The 15,832-nt window shown below is 39.1% G+C and overlaps 1 protein-coding gene across 2 annotated transcripts; it reads left to right on the plus strand.

Annotated features, from left to right (window-relative positions):
- The first annotated feature begins 874 nt into the window (after nt 1–874).
- LOC118452146 (granulocyte-macrophage colony-stimulating factor receptor subunit alpha-like) lies at nt 875–14,533 on the plus strand. 2 transcript variants are annotated; one of them, XM_035892952.1, is made up of 9 exons: nt 875–1,023; nt 8,381–8,510; nt 8,603–8,778; nt 9,527–9,666; nt 10,834–10,872; nt 11,830–11,968; nt 12,530–12,620; nt 13,177–13,258; nt 14,199–14,533. In XM_035892952.1, exons 2-9 carry the CDS (start codon nt 8,383–8,385, stop codon nt 14,265–14,267), a joined length of 864 nt encoding a protein of 287 aa, XP_035748845.1. In that variant the 5' UTR covers nt 875–1,023; nt 8,381–8,382; the 3' UTR covers nt 14,268–14,533. The 2 variants fall into 2 exon arrangements, with proteins under 2 accessions (XP_035748845.1, XP_035748837.1); XM_035892944.1 differs by lacking the exon at nt 875–1,023 and adding an exon at nt 2,085–2,186.
- The last annotated feature ends 1,299 nt before the right edge of the window (nt 14,534–15,832 follow it).

A 15,832-nucleotide genomic window follows, 5' to 3' on the forward strand; every position in this document is an offset into this window, starting at 1 on the left:
CATGAGTGTCTTCACCTGAAATGGTCATGTTTTCAATGATAGATTACCTAGTGATGTCTATGGTTCTAGATCAGGTCCCATATTTTCCCTCCTGGTTGGCATATAGAGAGTGCACATCAAATGTCCAACTGTCTGGGAGTCTGTATGTACAGATAATGGGATTTTGTCTCTTTTCTGCTCTGGCCTTTCTAAATCCTTCCATTTATTTAACTACTTTTTTTTTTCCCTTGGCAATCTGCCTTTAAGAGGTTCAAGGACATGGTGGCAACATGCTTTGTCAATAGTTCATTAAAAGCAAGTGTAGAATTAACTGACCCTTTGGAAAGCAGCAGTTCTGCCAATGGACTAAAGAACATAACCAAAAAAATCCAAGAAATCTTTGGACTGTTACAGGTTTTTTTTTCTTGGATAATTCATCCCATTAACAATGTTAGATGTTCTGAGAAATTCTCATTTATTAAACTAGAAAATAATAGTAACAGGATTGCAGATTGTGTCCACTACACAAAAACTAGCATTTCCTGCCATACAGAAAAGCTTTGACGTCAGTGTGATTACATACTTACATCCTTTCCACAGGAGACCTGTTTCATTCTGTGCATCTTGTGGGTGCATATGAGAATCCAACCTACATAGCATTACTGTCATCTAGCTGGGCAGGTTGTTCATACCTTATAGAAAATGAGGCTCAGGTTCACTGATGCAAATTTATCCCAAACCCTAATTCACTCCAATTTTATACAATTGTCTACAATAGAAAATGAGAAAGAGAACACAAAATCTTACTTCTGCAGCTCCTGAAATTAAGCGTCTTAGCAGGGAATGTGCCAGTGTCCTCTCGTCTACTCTCTGAATAAAACTGAGGAACTGAGACCTGAAGAAGAGGAAACATCTTCTCAAGAAACCCCTCAATTCCGCCTCTGCCGAGAAGAGCAACAAAACCAAAGGCCAACGGGAATGAAGCTATACAAGATACAGGCAAACAGAAGCAGGACAGATCTGATCTGATTTACCACTCCTCCGGTGAGATATAACAGATACGTATGGTAAGACTGGGGTACTCAGTGAATATTATAACTAATCAGATTTAAATACTGTTGTTTACTTTAATAGCTTCATTTTCCTGTTCAAATGATCTAAAGGTGAGAAAGGCAGAGGGATCTGTGATCAGACTGTGCTATGGGTACACAAAAAGGCGGGTGCTATGTTTCTCAGTTCACAGGAAGTTGCTTTGCTGGACAAACATCTCTCAGGACCCAGGCACACTCTTCAGCGCCAAAAGCAGTCAAGATGGTGAAAAAGGCTTTGGGGTTACTCATTTTGGAGCCTGCTAACATGGGCAGCTGTGGATCTCTGTGCACAACCGACTGTGTTTGCACCACACTGTGTGCATTCACATGCAGTTGGAAAGAGGATGTTCAGACGCTGCAGCCAGAGGGCAAGGGGGACTGCAAAACTTCCTGTGACCAGGGCACTGGCACAAACAAGTCACATCGTGTCGATTTGGTACACTCGGGGCATTTTCACGTGTGAAGAAACTTTTCCTGGTCTGTGTGTTGAATTCTCCCAGCCCAGAAAAAATATGCACACGTCAAGCGGAGAAGTTGTGGAAGCTGGTGACTTTGGTTTGTTACCCATCTCCAGGTAATGAGGCTGGCTACTGCAAAGCTGGGAATGGCTGTTACAAAGTCCAGAGCACTGGACTTATTCTCCTGTGCAGGGCAGTAACCCTAAGCAATAAGCAGAAAATAGTGGCATGGCTTGAAAGAGTGGCACCTGCGCTAATACCTGAACCAGAAGGTAGACGCATATATTCACCTACCTTTGAGGCTGTGCCTTGTACAAAAGCCTATATGAAAGATGTGTGACAGAAATGAGTGAAAATTATGCGAATGAAGGGATAAAGAGGGTGTTGTCCTATTCTGACCTATTCACCTCCCTGTAGAAAAACAATGGCTGTAACTGCACTTGTAGCCATTACGTTACAGAAGTACAGGGTGAAGGAAATGAGTAAGAAGTAGGCGGGATTTTTACACCCTGTTACATGAGTGGTTCAGGAAAACTTAATGGTGAAATCGCGTTGTCAAAGCACACAAAAATATGCCACCAAGGCATATTCACAGCTTCCATCCTTTTTGTGCTCTATTACTGTAACTGCCACAGGGAAATGGGTTTTCAAGGAGGAGGTAGGTTTGCTTTTGTCTTTTTTTGTTGTTTCCTTTTACTCCAAAGAAGCTAGGCAAAGAAATACTGCATTTTGTTTTGTCTGCTAGTTTTAATGTTGTTAAAGTAACTGTGAGGGGTGGGTAGATGCTCTCTGCAAATGCTTGTTTTTGTATGATGAATGTCTTAGCCAAAACTTTCATGGTGTGTTTTTTCTACAGTCTGAAATTAATTATATAAAAATATTTTAAAATTAGCAGTTTCCAGTATTACTAGCCTCATCCACATAGCAGTATTTTGCTTGTTATGTTAAACCGTGCATTACAGCATTGAAAAGTGCCTATGTCACTCTCTGTATTCTCTTGAAAACACAGTGCAACTGGAAATGTTCAGGTTTTAGCTCTTTACATCCATGGAGCAAAATCACTATGCAGAGTGAATCCCTTTTAGGAGTACTGCATTTAGGCACCAGTATAATGGAAGTACGCCAGCATCTTTTCTCTTATTACAATTTTAATACTGAAGTAGAAGATTTCACACATACACAGTTCTCTGAATGTAGGCATAATTTTATTCTTATAGCACATCCAACATGTAAGCAGTAATTCCATTTCATATATTCCCTCAGACAAAAATAAGTTTCCAAGTGTTTCAGAGGCAAAACTGGGAAATAAAACTCAGAGGTCTAGTCTTAAGAAATACACCCAGCACAGATAAGATATTTTCCTTAACAAAAAATAGTGATATAAACCCAAAGTGTCAGGTTTTGGGGTTTTTTTTTTTCAATTACAAACCTTCCTTTTCATTGGTTTTTAAAAGCATAGCCGTATCAAGACATGATAAGCTACATGGTTAAATGTTACTTATAATCAGCAGGTTATTGGACAATTTTATTCTCAGCTATTCAAGTCTCTAATCAACCTGGATGAGAATAGCCACTGCAGCAGGATTTCAGCCTCGCTGATATTTCCAAATTCCTCACATGACCACCTGCTGTGGACATGTGTCAGGATTCAACATGCTCTGAGGGGTAACTGAGAGTGGCTTGTGCTTAGCACAGAGTCTAGCAGTAGCCAATTTTCATAGAAAAACTACACTGCAGAAAGGAAACAACTTCACACAGGAATACTTTATGTTTCCTTAAGGTTTTGATCAATAACCTGCACAGGAATTATTTAAGATGTGAAAGAAAGATTGGACCACCTCTGAGGAGAACTCTACCACTTCTACTGCAACTATTTTTCTAAAGAGAAGCAGCACGTGATACTAGCGCAGCTATAAGAAAGAGGAGGAAAAGGCATTTTCAAAAATAAATCTGCAGTTTTCAGTGAGAAAAGAATACTGGCAGCATTCCTGTTTAGTACTTACAAATGGATTCCGGATGATGTAAAAGGGAAAAGGAATGAATCCTCTTGGAATCACCTGACAAAGGTGGATAGCTTAGTCTTAGAGGGACCCCTCTGGGCTGGTCACCCTGGGTTATCTTTGCAGTGACTGGCAGGAATTAAACACAGTGAAGTCTTCATTCATCTCATTCTAGACTAGGTTGAGTAAACTGTGTCTTAAGTACCTGCTTCTTTCCAGCCACTATTAAGGCCGTGTAGAATTACTGGTTCCCCAGTAATGCAGACATATCTATATAGCACCTGGGTAAGTTTAGGTAAGACAAGTGCTACCACAGAACTAACAGCATCTTCAGAGTTAGGTTAAAAGGTTGAAACATTTTAATTTCCTTTTATTCACTTCCAGTAACAAGTATGTTAATTACAATCCTTTACCAATTATCTGATCCATTGTTTCCAAGAGTTAAGAGCAGTTTATGCATTTTCTATTCAAAAACTACTGAATAAAAGTAAAAATTCTCTTGGGTTCAAGGCCGAGAGGTGAGATCCTGTCCTTCCTTGTTAATAATCCTAATTACCACACAGGATGGCAGAGCCAAATTTTCTCTTCTTTGATATTTTTCTGCAGCCACTACTCCTACACAGTTTCTAACATCTGCCCAAGAGATGGAGGTAATCTAAGTTGACTCCAGAAAAGTAAATAAATAAATAAATAAAAGAAAACACTGTGTGCGCTTAAAACAGTGGGTTGTTATGCAGTTGGGTGCAATCACAATCATTACATCTGTCTCACTCAGTTAAGTACCTTACCTCTTTCATTAAAAGATATAAAGAATATCAAGAAATATTTCAAATATAGCAAAAGATGCTAAAATAGGGAATATGAGTTATTCACCTCTGAAACAAAGGATGCTTGTGAGGCTGGTAGTATACTTGCATATGTATTTTACTATTATCAAAGAATATAGGAGGCAGTTCAGAAGGAAGAGTGCACTACAGAGAAACTGTTCTTTGCATCACAGCTCACTGAAAAGGATCATGAGAGTAGTATCTTCCCTCTTGTTTAATGAAATAATAATAAAGAAGTGACAAATATGGGGTTATTAAAAGAGGAGTGGTGTGCTGATTTTGGCTGGGACAGAGTTAATTTTCTTTACAGTAGCTAGCATGGGGCTGTGTTTTGGATTTGTGTTGGAAACAGTGTTGATGACACAGGGATGTTTTCATTACTGCTGAGCAGGGCTTACACAGAGTCAAGGCCTTTTCTGCTCCTCATCCCACCCCACCAGCGAGAAGGCCCAGGGTGCACAAGAGGCTGGGAGGGGGCACAGTTGGGACAGGTGACCCCAACAGACCAAAGGGCTATTCCAGAACATGTAATGTCATGTTCTGCACATAAAGCTGGGGGAAGAAGAAGGAAGCGGGGGGATGTTTGGAGTGCTGGCGTTTGTCTTCCCAAGTAACCCTGGTGGAGCCCTGCTTTCCTGGAGATGGTTGAACACTGCCTGCTAATGGGAAGTAGTGAATGAATTCCTTGTTTTTCTTTGTTTGGGGGTGTGGCTTTTGCTTCACTTACTAAACTGCTTTTATGAGTTTTCTCACTTTTACTCCTCTGATTCTCTCCCCCATCGCACTAGGGGGGGAGTGAGCAAGGAGCTGTGTGGTGTTTAGTTGTCAGCTGGCATTAAAACATAACAAATTATTATGATTTAGCTTGTATCACCTTGAAGCAAAATATTTCTGGTAGTTACGCTAAATGAAAACAATTTGGTTTATATTAACTAAATCTTAATATGATTTACTCTGGGTTGATACTGTGACTGAAAGAAATTATATAAGCCTACACAAGCCTCTGTTGTCTTTCATAGGATCGACTGCTCTCCCAGACATTGTGTATAATGCACTGTGGTTTACAGTCTGCTTGAATACTTATGGCTTATTCTGAAAAACAAGTAACTGTCATGCATAATGGCAAGCATAGTAAATTCTTTGACCTTAGACTCAATGAATTCAGTAGATAAACAGCAAGACTCATAGAGTACTAAAGCAACTAAAGCGAACAGATTTATACAGAAGAGGCTAAACAGATCAATTCTGACCTGCTTTGATGAATCAAATGAACTATCTTGGTATTCTGTGAAAGTATAGGATTTTTTACTGTCATATTGACAATTTTGAGTGTCCATTGCTATGTTGTTTTGTTTTTTTCTTTCTTTCATATGCATTCTTCATGCTTCATTTACCTTTCCTACTTCCAGATAATATTTTGGACCAGTTTATGTCTGAGGCAGGTTGGAAAAAGTATTAAGATGCTGTTTCAGATGTCGAATGAATTCCTTGCTTTGCTTTGTTTTGCTTGTGTGTGTGGCTTTGGCTTTCCCTGTTAAACTGCCTTTGTCTCAGCCCATGAGTTTTCTCACTTTTGCTCTTATGATTCTCTCCCCCATCCCAACAGAGTGAGTGAGCGGCTGCATGGTGCTTAGTTGCAAGTTGTGTTTAAACCATGACAAGTTGTTCAGCAAGAAGCAACTAGAACAATTTATCTAGTCCTCAAGTATAAACTGGAAAGAAAAAAATGTCAGTGTTTCACTGAAATAATGGGAGATAATGGGAGAAATGTCTCATAAAGACTTAGCTCCGTTCCAGCTGTTGCTACAAATAAAAGTAAAATTGTAACATTTACACTATGAGAGAATACAGTAGGCTCAAAAGTAAACCTTAAAGGAAGGGTTGTCATACTTGTCTACTCTGCTAGATTTTCTTTGGCATATCCACAGAAAAGTGAATAAAAAAGATGAAAAATAAATCCCCTGAAAACCTGGGAAAAAAAAGTCCTGTCAGCAAAGGGAATAGACCTATCCACACATATCTGAGCGATCTTCCCAGTATGTGGTTGATGTTGGTATGAATGTGACACTGCGCAGCTGATCATGGCTGTTTTGTAGGCAGAGTAATGTTCTGGCTGTAGAATTTAGGCTAATTAAAGAACATCTGAGCATATCTCTGGATGCTTCTCTTCGGTATAAAAATCTGAGCCCATCACTGAAGAGGCTAAGGATGTGGTTTCATTTGCTTTTTCCTTGACCACAGTGTCATTTTAGGAGTTCCTTTCACCCTATTTCTTATGTCGCCAGTCAACTCAATTGCTTGTTGGGTGATGCATGAACCAGGCTGTGACCTGATTTGAAATCAGATTAACCCTTCTTTCTTTTGATTTGCTGCATTGCCAAAGGCCCACCTCCCTAAGACCCTTGCACAGCACCTGTGATCGTACTTCACACTGCTGCATTTCTTCACAATTTCATGACGGGAAGAAAACTTCTCTATTTCTTTTCTAAATAAAGAAGTGAAGTACACAGATTTGAATGACCCTGGGTCATAAAGTGAACCTGTGGCAGACCAGAGAACTGAGCAAAGCTGTCCATCACCTCAGGGCAGTACCATAATCACTGGACTCTCAGGAGTGGTTTGTTATACGTATCTATATATAAACTTCCACGTAAGTTGGATATAAGCAACTCTATGCTAAGAGCTTAGATGCCTCTAGTGACTGGATAGGGGTCAACACTTCTTGCTGCAGCAAAAATGTCTTAGGCATCTCTGCTCTGGGTCTTTGTTGCTAACCCACACTGTCATCTCAGATGAGCTTGTTCCACTGTTTGTGGTAAAGAATGCTAAGCCAGATGAAAAAGCAAGAAGAAACAAAAAATGCTGGGGTGGGAGGAGCATTATTAGTTTTAGTGATGATTACTTCTTCAGAACTACCTACTATGAGGCCCCACAAGGAATGGTACTAGCCCAGCCAGGGAGGCAGGATGGAATCAGGAAGGAGCCATGGAAGATGGGGAAGGATGGGGGATACTTAGGTCAGCACTGCTGTCAAAAGAAATGCTGCTGAGCCAAGCTTTTGAAACAGTTTCAACCTTCTTCTTGGACGAGAGGAAGTTTTCCAGAAATCCGGGAGTACTCTGACAACTTTGTTGTCTCTTGAACAATGCCTCTTCATTTCCAAAGGAATCAGATGGTTGCTCCTTTGCAAGGTCCTGTGCCTGATGACATTTCTCCTAGCACATGCTGACTCTCAGAGTGATGAGCGTGAAACAAATGCTTCTACCAAGGTGCTCTGAGGAATGGGGTTTAATTCTTCCAGCTCTATTTGTAGCCAAGCTACACAACATCATATTAAGTCAGGTCTCCTAGGTAACAGCCTTTCCGTCTGGAAACTGTGATCCTAGACACCTTTATTATGTGTATTTGTAGTACACCCGAATGAAAGAAACTTCATTCTGTAGAGTAGTCCCAAAAGCCTCCATACAGCACAGTAGCTGCCTGGAGCAAGCCATGAAAAAGTATCAGGTACAAGAGTGGTTTTGAGCTCCTACTTTTCTGGAGAAGAATTGCCTTTTCTCACATTACAGCTGAAGAAAGGAAAGGAGCCACATGAAAACTGAGCTTTTGAATTCTCCTATTGCCCATCCTATTGGCAAGGGATGTGTTAGAAGCCAAAAAAAAAATATTCAAAAGGAATTAAATTAATGGGGGATCAGGCTTTCTCAGACTGCTAAGCACAGTGATCTATGAGTGTTGTGGTTTAACTGGGCAGGCAGCTAAACACCACACAGCCATTCATTCACTCCCTCCACAGTGGGATGGGGGAGAGAATTGGGAAAAAAAAAAAAGTAAAACCTGTGGGTTGAGATAAAGACAGTTTAATAAAACAGCAGAGAATATACAAAACAAGTGATCTACAATGCAATTGCTCATCACCCGCTGACCAATGGCCAGCCATTCCCGAGCAGAAATCGCTGCATGACTTGAGCAGTTACACAGTCTTTCCGCAGAGTGGACATGGGATATCTTTCCTGTGTTTGCAGGCATGAATGGGACAGCCATTGAAAATTTTGTCTGTGTCATTTTTAACGTTTCCTTCATGAACTGCACTTGGCACGTGGACAGGACTGCTTCAAGAGATACCCAATATTTCCTGTACTGGAAGACCTCAAGGTAAGTAGGTCTGCTTGAATCTAGAAAATTTTGATTTCTGGTCTGACATGTGACATTGTCAATGTTTAACTGATGCAATATGTCATGTAAAGGAAAGAAGATTTCACAGGATGCCAGAATTACGTCAAAGATAATTGTGGAAGGCACACAGGATGTAAATTCCAAAATGTGACAATAGAGAATAAGAGAGCTTATTTCCTGGTAAATGAGTCTAGAAATGGACAAAACATTCAGCCGTATACGGAGATGATTATTCTGTACACAATTGGTAAGGATTTTTTTTTTCAATTTTATTTCCAGTTTTATGCTAAGGAAATGAAGAATTCATCCCTGGAAAAAACATACATTTTTAAAATACTCTTCCTCAGAACACCTTTTTTTTTTTCCCCTTTTCCCCAGCCTTGATGGCTGAAGAGTCCAAAGTATAAGAATGATCAAAACCAAATGAATGCAGAGACAATACAAAGTCACAGGTTGGAGAACTGTGAACATTTCAGTCAAATATTTATTCTCTGAAAGAAAGGTGTCATCTTTTGGGATTAAGTAGCTAAGGATGCCTGAGCAGGACTACCTGGATGTTCATTTTATACCATTATCTCATAATTATGTTAATTCACATAATACAAAAGAACCAATTACCTTAACACTGTGAGCAAAAACTTTTTAGTTTTTAAATGGAAGAATGTTGCTAATAAAAAAAAAATTACTTTTGTTTAATATGAACAGAGTATATGAAAAAAGAAAACCTGCACAGATTATATGATGAATTCAATAAAATCTAACAAATCGTTTGTGTTTTTTAATTTTACCTACTGTTGCTGCTGATACTCCAGGCTTCTCAACTGGAGTATTAAATCAGGGAGTCCTGCTTCAGAATATGGGGTGAATATAATTATTCTGGTAAAGCTATATTACATCTTTTTAGACCAGTTGCTTGAACATCTATCAATATTATAAAAGGCAGAGTGAAGAGAGCTGATTATTAATCAATAGTATTTCTGCTTATATTACTGTAGAAAAACTCACACCTCCATTAAATGTCACTGTGAACTGTACAGAAGCTTCTCATGGTTGTGAAATTCAGTGGCAACCACCTCGCACAAGTCACGTGAAAAAACGTGCTTGTTTCAAATATCAAATTGCCATAGAAAACAAGGTAAGAATAATTATGACTCTTAATAGTATTTTGTATGCTTGCATTTCCACACATACTACCATACAACCGATAACCCGCTCTTTTTCCCTACTTAACTAATCTCTCCTTTTTGATAAGTAGTGCCCCTCTTGTGCATCAGCTGAGAATTGCTGCCACAGATAGAGGCAGCAAACTGAGGTAATGCTTTCAGTCTACTGTACAGCTGGTCCTTAAAGAAACTGGGCAAGGGATTCCCCACATTTAGGTTGAACAGCTATTATAGCACATGTCAGGGAGTGGACCATATTACCTTATTACTTTTTTACAAACAGTTACAGGATACATCAAATGAACTCTAAATATACTAAAGAAAGAGCAAAGGTACTGTTAAATTGGATACAACCAATTTTGTGTGTCCCTGTAAGGCAGTTTGGGTCCCAGTGTAGTCTTTCGGTCCTACTGCTGGGTTTTTTTGAAGTTAGGTCAGGACATTCCCTTTTATGGTTTTCCCCTCTATGGTCTGCTATCCCATCAGTCATTTTTTATCATGTCTTTCACAAACTCACTTTGCATTTGTTCCTACTTCTTGTAGTCATCATTACTGCTCAGTCAGGTTTATGGTATTACTAAATTAGAATCATAGAATCATAGAATCGTAGAACCGTTTAGGTTGGAAAAGACCTTTAAGATCATCAAGTCCAACTGTTAACCTAACCCTGCCATCCCACCACTAAACCATGTCCCTAAGCACCTCGTCTGTCCCTCTCTTAAATACCTCCAGGGATGGGGACTCGACCACTTCCCTGGGCAGCCTGTACCAACGCTTAACAACCCTTTCAGTGAAAAAAATTTTCCTGATGCCCAACCTAAACCTCCCCTGGCACAACTTGAGGCCATTTCCCCATGTCCTGGGGTCCATCTTGGAGCCAACTGACATTGCCTCTACCAGACATAGGGGAAGCTTCCAGCAGCTTCTCACAGAAGCCACCCTGTAGCGCCCCCTCACCAAAACATTGCCACACAAACCCAATACAAACAGCTTATACGTCATAGTCTTTAAAAGTACACATTTAAAATGCTAAATGTACCCCTTTTTTCCTAAATATCAAACATTGATAAGGCAGGACCCCTTATTTTGTAGCAATAAAAAGAACAATCATAAAAATTGAGTTTTTCTCTTGTTGCTAGGCTGATCCCGAGAAAAGCATCAAACCCGCATCTAAAATAGTAAGTAAGTCTTTATTACCATAACAATTTAATGTTTATGCTGGGTTGAAATGTCACCTATATCAGAACATCCTCCAAGCAAATTGTTTTGGTTTCACACTACCAGTTTCAGTATACTATGTATGCTCTTTCTTGACAATTTTCCTAAACTCAAAGTTTTAAACTGTTATTTGTAAGACTAGGTACAAAAAATACCTGCACATGTGGAACTTTATACTACTTCTATGCATGTCACAAGATCTTCCATTTTACAGTATTTTATACTTCTTAACAATTCATTTATATGTGTACTTCCTACCAATTCATATGTATATATAAATATGGGTCATAATTCCACATTACACTTAGACACACAAAATGTTGAGAATTTTTTTCTTTATTAATGGTCTCTGGAAGGGGTTGAGATGCAACAGGCAAGAAAATATCACCTAAAGATTAAGCCAGTATAAAGAAAGAAGAAAGAAAAAAACCAGGTTTTCCAGAAGGATCAATACTCTTCTGAGAAGGATTTCTATATTTGTCAATTTTTTGCCTTCTGTATAATCTGGTTATTAAACTCTGCTTCAGTTTTGAAAACATCCATGATAAGGGAATGGTGGCTCTTTAAAGAATTACTTTATAGTAAAATAAAACCTTTACAGACTGAAAATAAACTATTGATTATTTTTTTCCCCAAAGTTCCATTGTTTAGCAGAGGCTAAGAAGCCAGGTAAGAATACTGCAAATTTCGTGTTCATATCACCAATAACAAAAAAGTTCAAACAAAAAGATTTAGGACGGATCGCACTAATTTACTAAGGGATATTTTTCTATTTATTATTGCACTTTAGTCTGTTCACAGAAGTATGTGTAAAGTTTCATTTGTAATTGTTCGCATCATTAAATGAACCTGATGCATTCTTAACATCTGTTCATCTAGTGAATAAAAAGTTCTCAGTCTAGCTGTTTTGTATTTAGGAAAGAAACATCACAGGCAACTCCTACACATTTGGGAGCTTCAGTGCAGGAAAAAGGTACAGCGTCAAAATCAGAGCAACTGACAATGGTTGTTTAGTGAGCACAAGCTGGGGAGAGTGGAGTACACCCGTAGAGTTTGGTAAGAATGAAAATCACCTCCTTGACTTAGTTTTCCCTCAGTTATTACTTGTCAGCCTCATTTATTACTTCATACTTACAGATGGAAACACGTTGATATTTGCACATTGATTTGTTAGGATGAAAAGAAACAAAGAATTAGCATATCTTTTAATATGAGGAAGGTCTCCAAGCATTCTGCTGTGACAGTGGGTGCTTCTTGCAAGGAGACAGTGAAAAAATATGACCTTTTTGAGGTCTGTTGCCAGCTCTTTTCCTTCTTTCAGTTCTACTTTCGGCTTTATAAACTTCTCTTTTCCCCCGTTACTCTCTCTGCCACCTTGGATTTTGACGTACTCTCTAGGTCTGAGTTCCTCATGAAATGCTTGGTAAGGTCTCAAGTTACTGTAGACAGTCCACATACCATCATCCATCCTGTTCCTTCGCATGTTACAGAGCAATGAGAAAGAAGCCACTTCATGCTGGTGCTTGACCCGGTCATGCCAAGCAGATTACACATAGTTGTGCAATCATTCCTGTTCTGTGATACTAGATAACATTTTGATGATTGCTTGTCTTTCAGGAGGAGAACAGCTTGCATCCATTTCATCATATACATTATTTCTGATACCATCACTGGCAGCTTGCAGTCTTGCATTTTTTCTCTGCAGAGTGTAAGTCTTATTTTATGTGCAAAGCTTTTCTTCTGCAATTGAAATAACACCTCTTTCCCCAGCAGAAAATTTCTGGCCTCCTTTTAAAGGGGTGGGGGGTGGAGTAATCAACACTGAACTATAGCGGGAATCATGACCTGCTGGGTGTTCCTCAAGTGAGCTCTATATTTTTGATTCCCAACCTTATTACCCACTTGATCAACATAACACAATGCTTTCCAATACTGAGATAAGGCCTGATACCAGTGCCTCTTCCCTGCCATCAGACACTGCAATGTAGGTGGCTGGTACATGAAATTGTCTCCTTGTTTTGAGGATATTTCTCTTTCAGATACTTAAAAAAGCAACTTCTTATGATTTTTTAATAAGTCATAAAATAAGTTATTATCATCCAAATTCTGAACAATAACATGATATCATTGTATTCAGGCTATGTAATTTTTCATTAACTCTTTCACTAGAGGAATAAAATAACACCTCAGGAGCATTATTCTATAATACGTGTTCATATGTTTGCATACTGCCTTTTCTTCACCAACCCTTTTTGCCATTGTAGAAGCATTTATCTGAAAAAAACATCTGCTACAATACCACAGCCAAGAGACCCATTCCATGAGATATCTCCAATGGATTTCCAGGTATGTTTTCTTTCCATTTGCCTGAAATTTGTTGTAAACAAGGATCCACTGCGGTCTTAAAGGTGTGATCTAAGTGTCAGAAAGTTGCACAGAAGCAAGGATAAATTTTCTTTCTTTTTCTTTTTTTGAGGGTATTGAAAGAGAAGGTCCATATGCAATAATTCTTCTGTTTTTCCTTTTCCGTTCTGAAACGCTTGTCCTCCGTCTATCTGGAGCAGCGTAGAAAATACACAATTTCACCCTGCTCTCCCTATAAGCCATATGCTATCACTAGAACAGTGCTGAACCTGAGTTTCTCAGCCCAGTAATATACAGAATCGCACTCTTGGTCAGCTATGGGGAGAGAAGGGACAAAGAAATCTACTGCTGGCTAAAAATAGTTGTGCCACTGCAGATGTTGAGACCCATTAGTATTTGACAATGATGCTGAAGGAGGAAAATTTTCTAGGGTCTGGTAAGCAAGCAAATATAGCAGAGAGCTGAGAGGTTCTATTTTATGTGGAGAGCTGGAGAGACTCATGAGAAGGAACAGACAGACAGACATTGCAAGTAACAAAGAGGAACTGCTTATTTAGAGAGCATGTGCAATGTCTGCTGCAATTTGCTGAAAGCCTTTAAGCTGGCTACAGTCAGGTCTGGAAGCAAAAATGTGTCTGCAAAGACTCACTGGATCACTGGTGAGCCTTTATAAATCCTTTTACTTTCTGTTCCTTCGTCATGTTAACTTTCCTATGTTTAAAAAGATGAGATTTCTGGCTTTTGTGCTGAAAAATCTTTTGTTCCTCTTTGGGGAGCTCATCATGAAGCAGCGACCTAGACATGCCTACTTCAGTCCTCTCATTGACAGAGTCCCACTACAGCTTCTATATAATAAATAACAACTCTCTGGCTAATCTCATGCATGAAACACTAATGAAATGTTTTATTCTTCCTTTAATAGACAGAATATAAGAAACAATTAATAACACATGAAACTGAAGAAATAATAACAATTGAAGAAGTGGCATAATGGCATGCAAGAGAAAAAAGCAACTTGAATTTTTTCGAATGTGTATTTTGTTGGCAGTAATTTACAGGTTTTTCATATTCTCTCCCTCTTGCAAGCAGAGAAAATAGCATTGCCTACAGAGACAATTCCCCAAGAGCCTATCTTCGAAAGCCTCTTTGTATTTGATTGCATTTTCCATAAATAATTTGAGTTGTTTGGACTGGTTTTGTTTCTTCTTATGATTATTATTCTTGCAAAGTTTCAGCAAAAATATTTAAGTAATGCTTTGGAAGTTATTGTACTACTTTTTCAACACCATGCAAAAGAAAGAATAAAATAAGGACAACTTAACTTCAGGGGTTTATACAGGATCTCCAGAGGTCCAGTGTCTTGGAAAAGGCACAGCTATAGTGAGACTGTGATCAGGAACAAAAATTTTTCATCAGTATGAAAACCCACTGAAAACTGGCCAAGATTAAACCTCTTAAAATTATCGTTTACTTACACAAAATTAGTATTGTTAAAGCGTTCAGGAGACATTTTCTCATAAGTCTATTTATTGCTTTCGAACTATGTTGCTACATCCTTTAGCACAGCATGCCTTAGATGTTCTCACAGCCATTTACAAAACCAAAAACTTACTTCCACTTTTCATCACTTCATATCTGTGGTAGATGAAAAAAATAGCTTAAAATGTGGCTGCTAACAGGTAGCACATAACTGTGTATGTGTGTGAGGTGGGAAATGTTGGAAATTGAACCTATGAACTCTCCAGCAGAAGCTTGCGACTTGCTAGATGCAAATGATACAGGTTGGTTTTGTGGTTTTTTAACACACGGACAAAACAGAAGCAGCACATCCCGAATCCTTCAATTAGTAAGGAGATATGAGACGAAACCATGAATTTGGAGACTAATCACATATTGTGCTTCTGTGGATAGATTATTTAGATGGGGAAAACCAGAGGTTAGAGGCCATTTATAGCCATGAAGTCCCCAGTGCCATGCCTGTGTCCTACCTCTTATCCAGCCCCATGTCTCTACAACTCTGCACCATATCCTTGTGTTTCCACTTCTAAAGGCCTCTGTCATCATCTACACCTACACTGCATCGGTGCATTAGGGTTGTAAAACCTTAGTGGTACTATACAAAGATAAACAAAAGAAAAATAAATTAGCAAGGGACACCAGGTCAAAAAAATCTACGAACAGGTCAAGAAAAGTTCAGGCAGAGCAAGCCTGACAAATTTCAGCCCTGAAAACTCATTACAAAGCTTATAGCCTGTTACCAGTGTCCTGGCTTCAGCTGGGACAGAGTTAATTTTCTTCCTAGTAGCTGGCATAGTGCTGTGTTTTGCATTTAGTACTAGAAGAATGTTTTAGTTGTGGCTGGGTAGTGCTTAGACTGGCTAAGGACTTCTCAGCTCTCAGCTCTGCCAGGTGCACAAGAAGCTGGGAGGAGACACAGCCAGGACAGCTGACCCCAACTGGCCAAAGTGCTATTCCATACCATATGACATCATGCTCAGCACATAAAGCTGGGGGAAGAAGAAGGAAAGGGGAGGACATTCAGAGTTACGGCGTTTG

The sequence above is a fragment of the Egretta garzetta genome, unplaced genomic scaffold (assembly GCF_000687185.1).
Source record: "Egretta garzetta isolate BGI_Z169 unplaced genomic scaffold, ASM68718v1 scaffold370, whole genome shotgun sequence".
Lineage (NCBI taxonomy): Eukaryota > Metazoa > Chordata > Aves > Pelecaniformes > Ardeidae > Egretta > Egretta garzetta.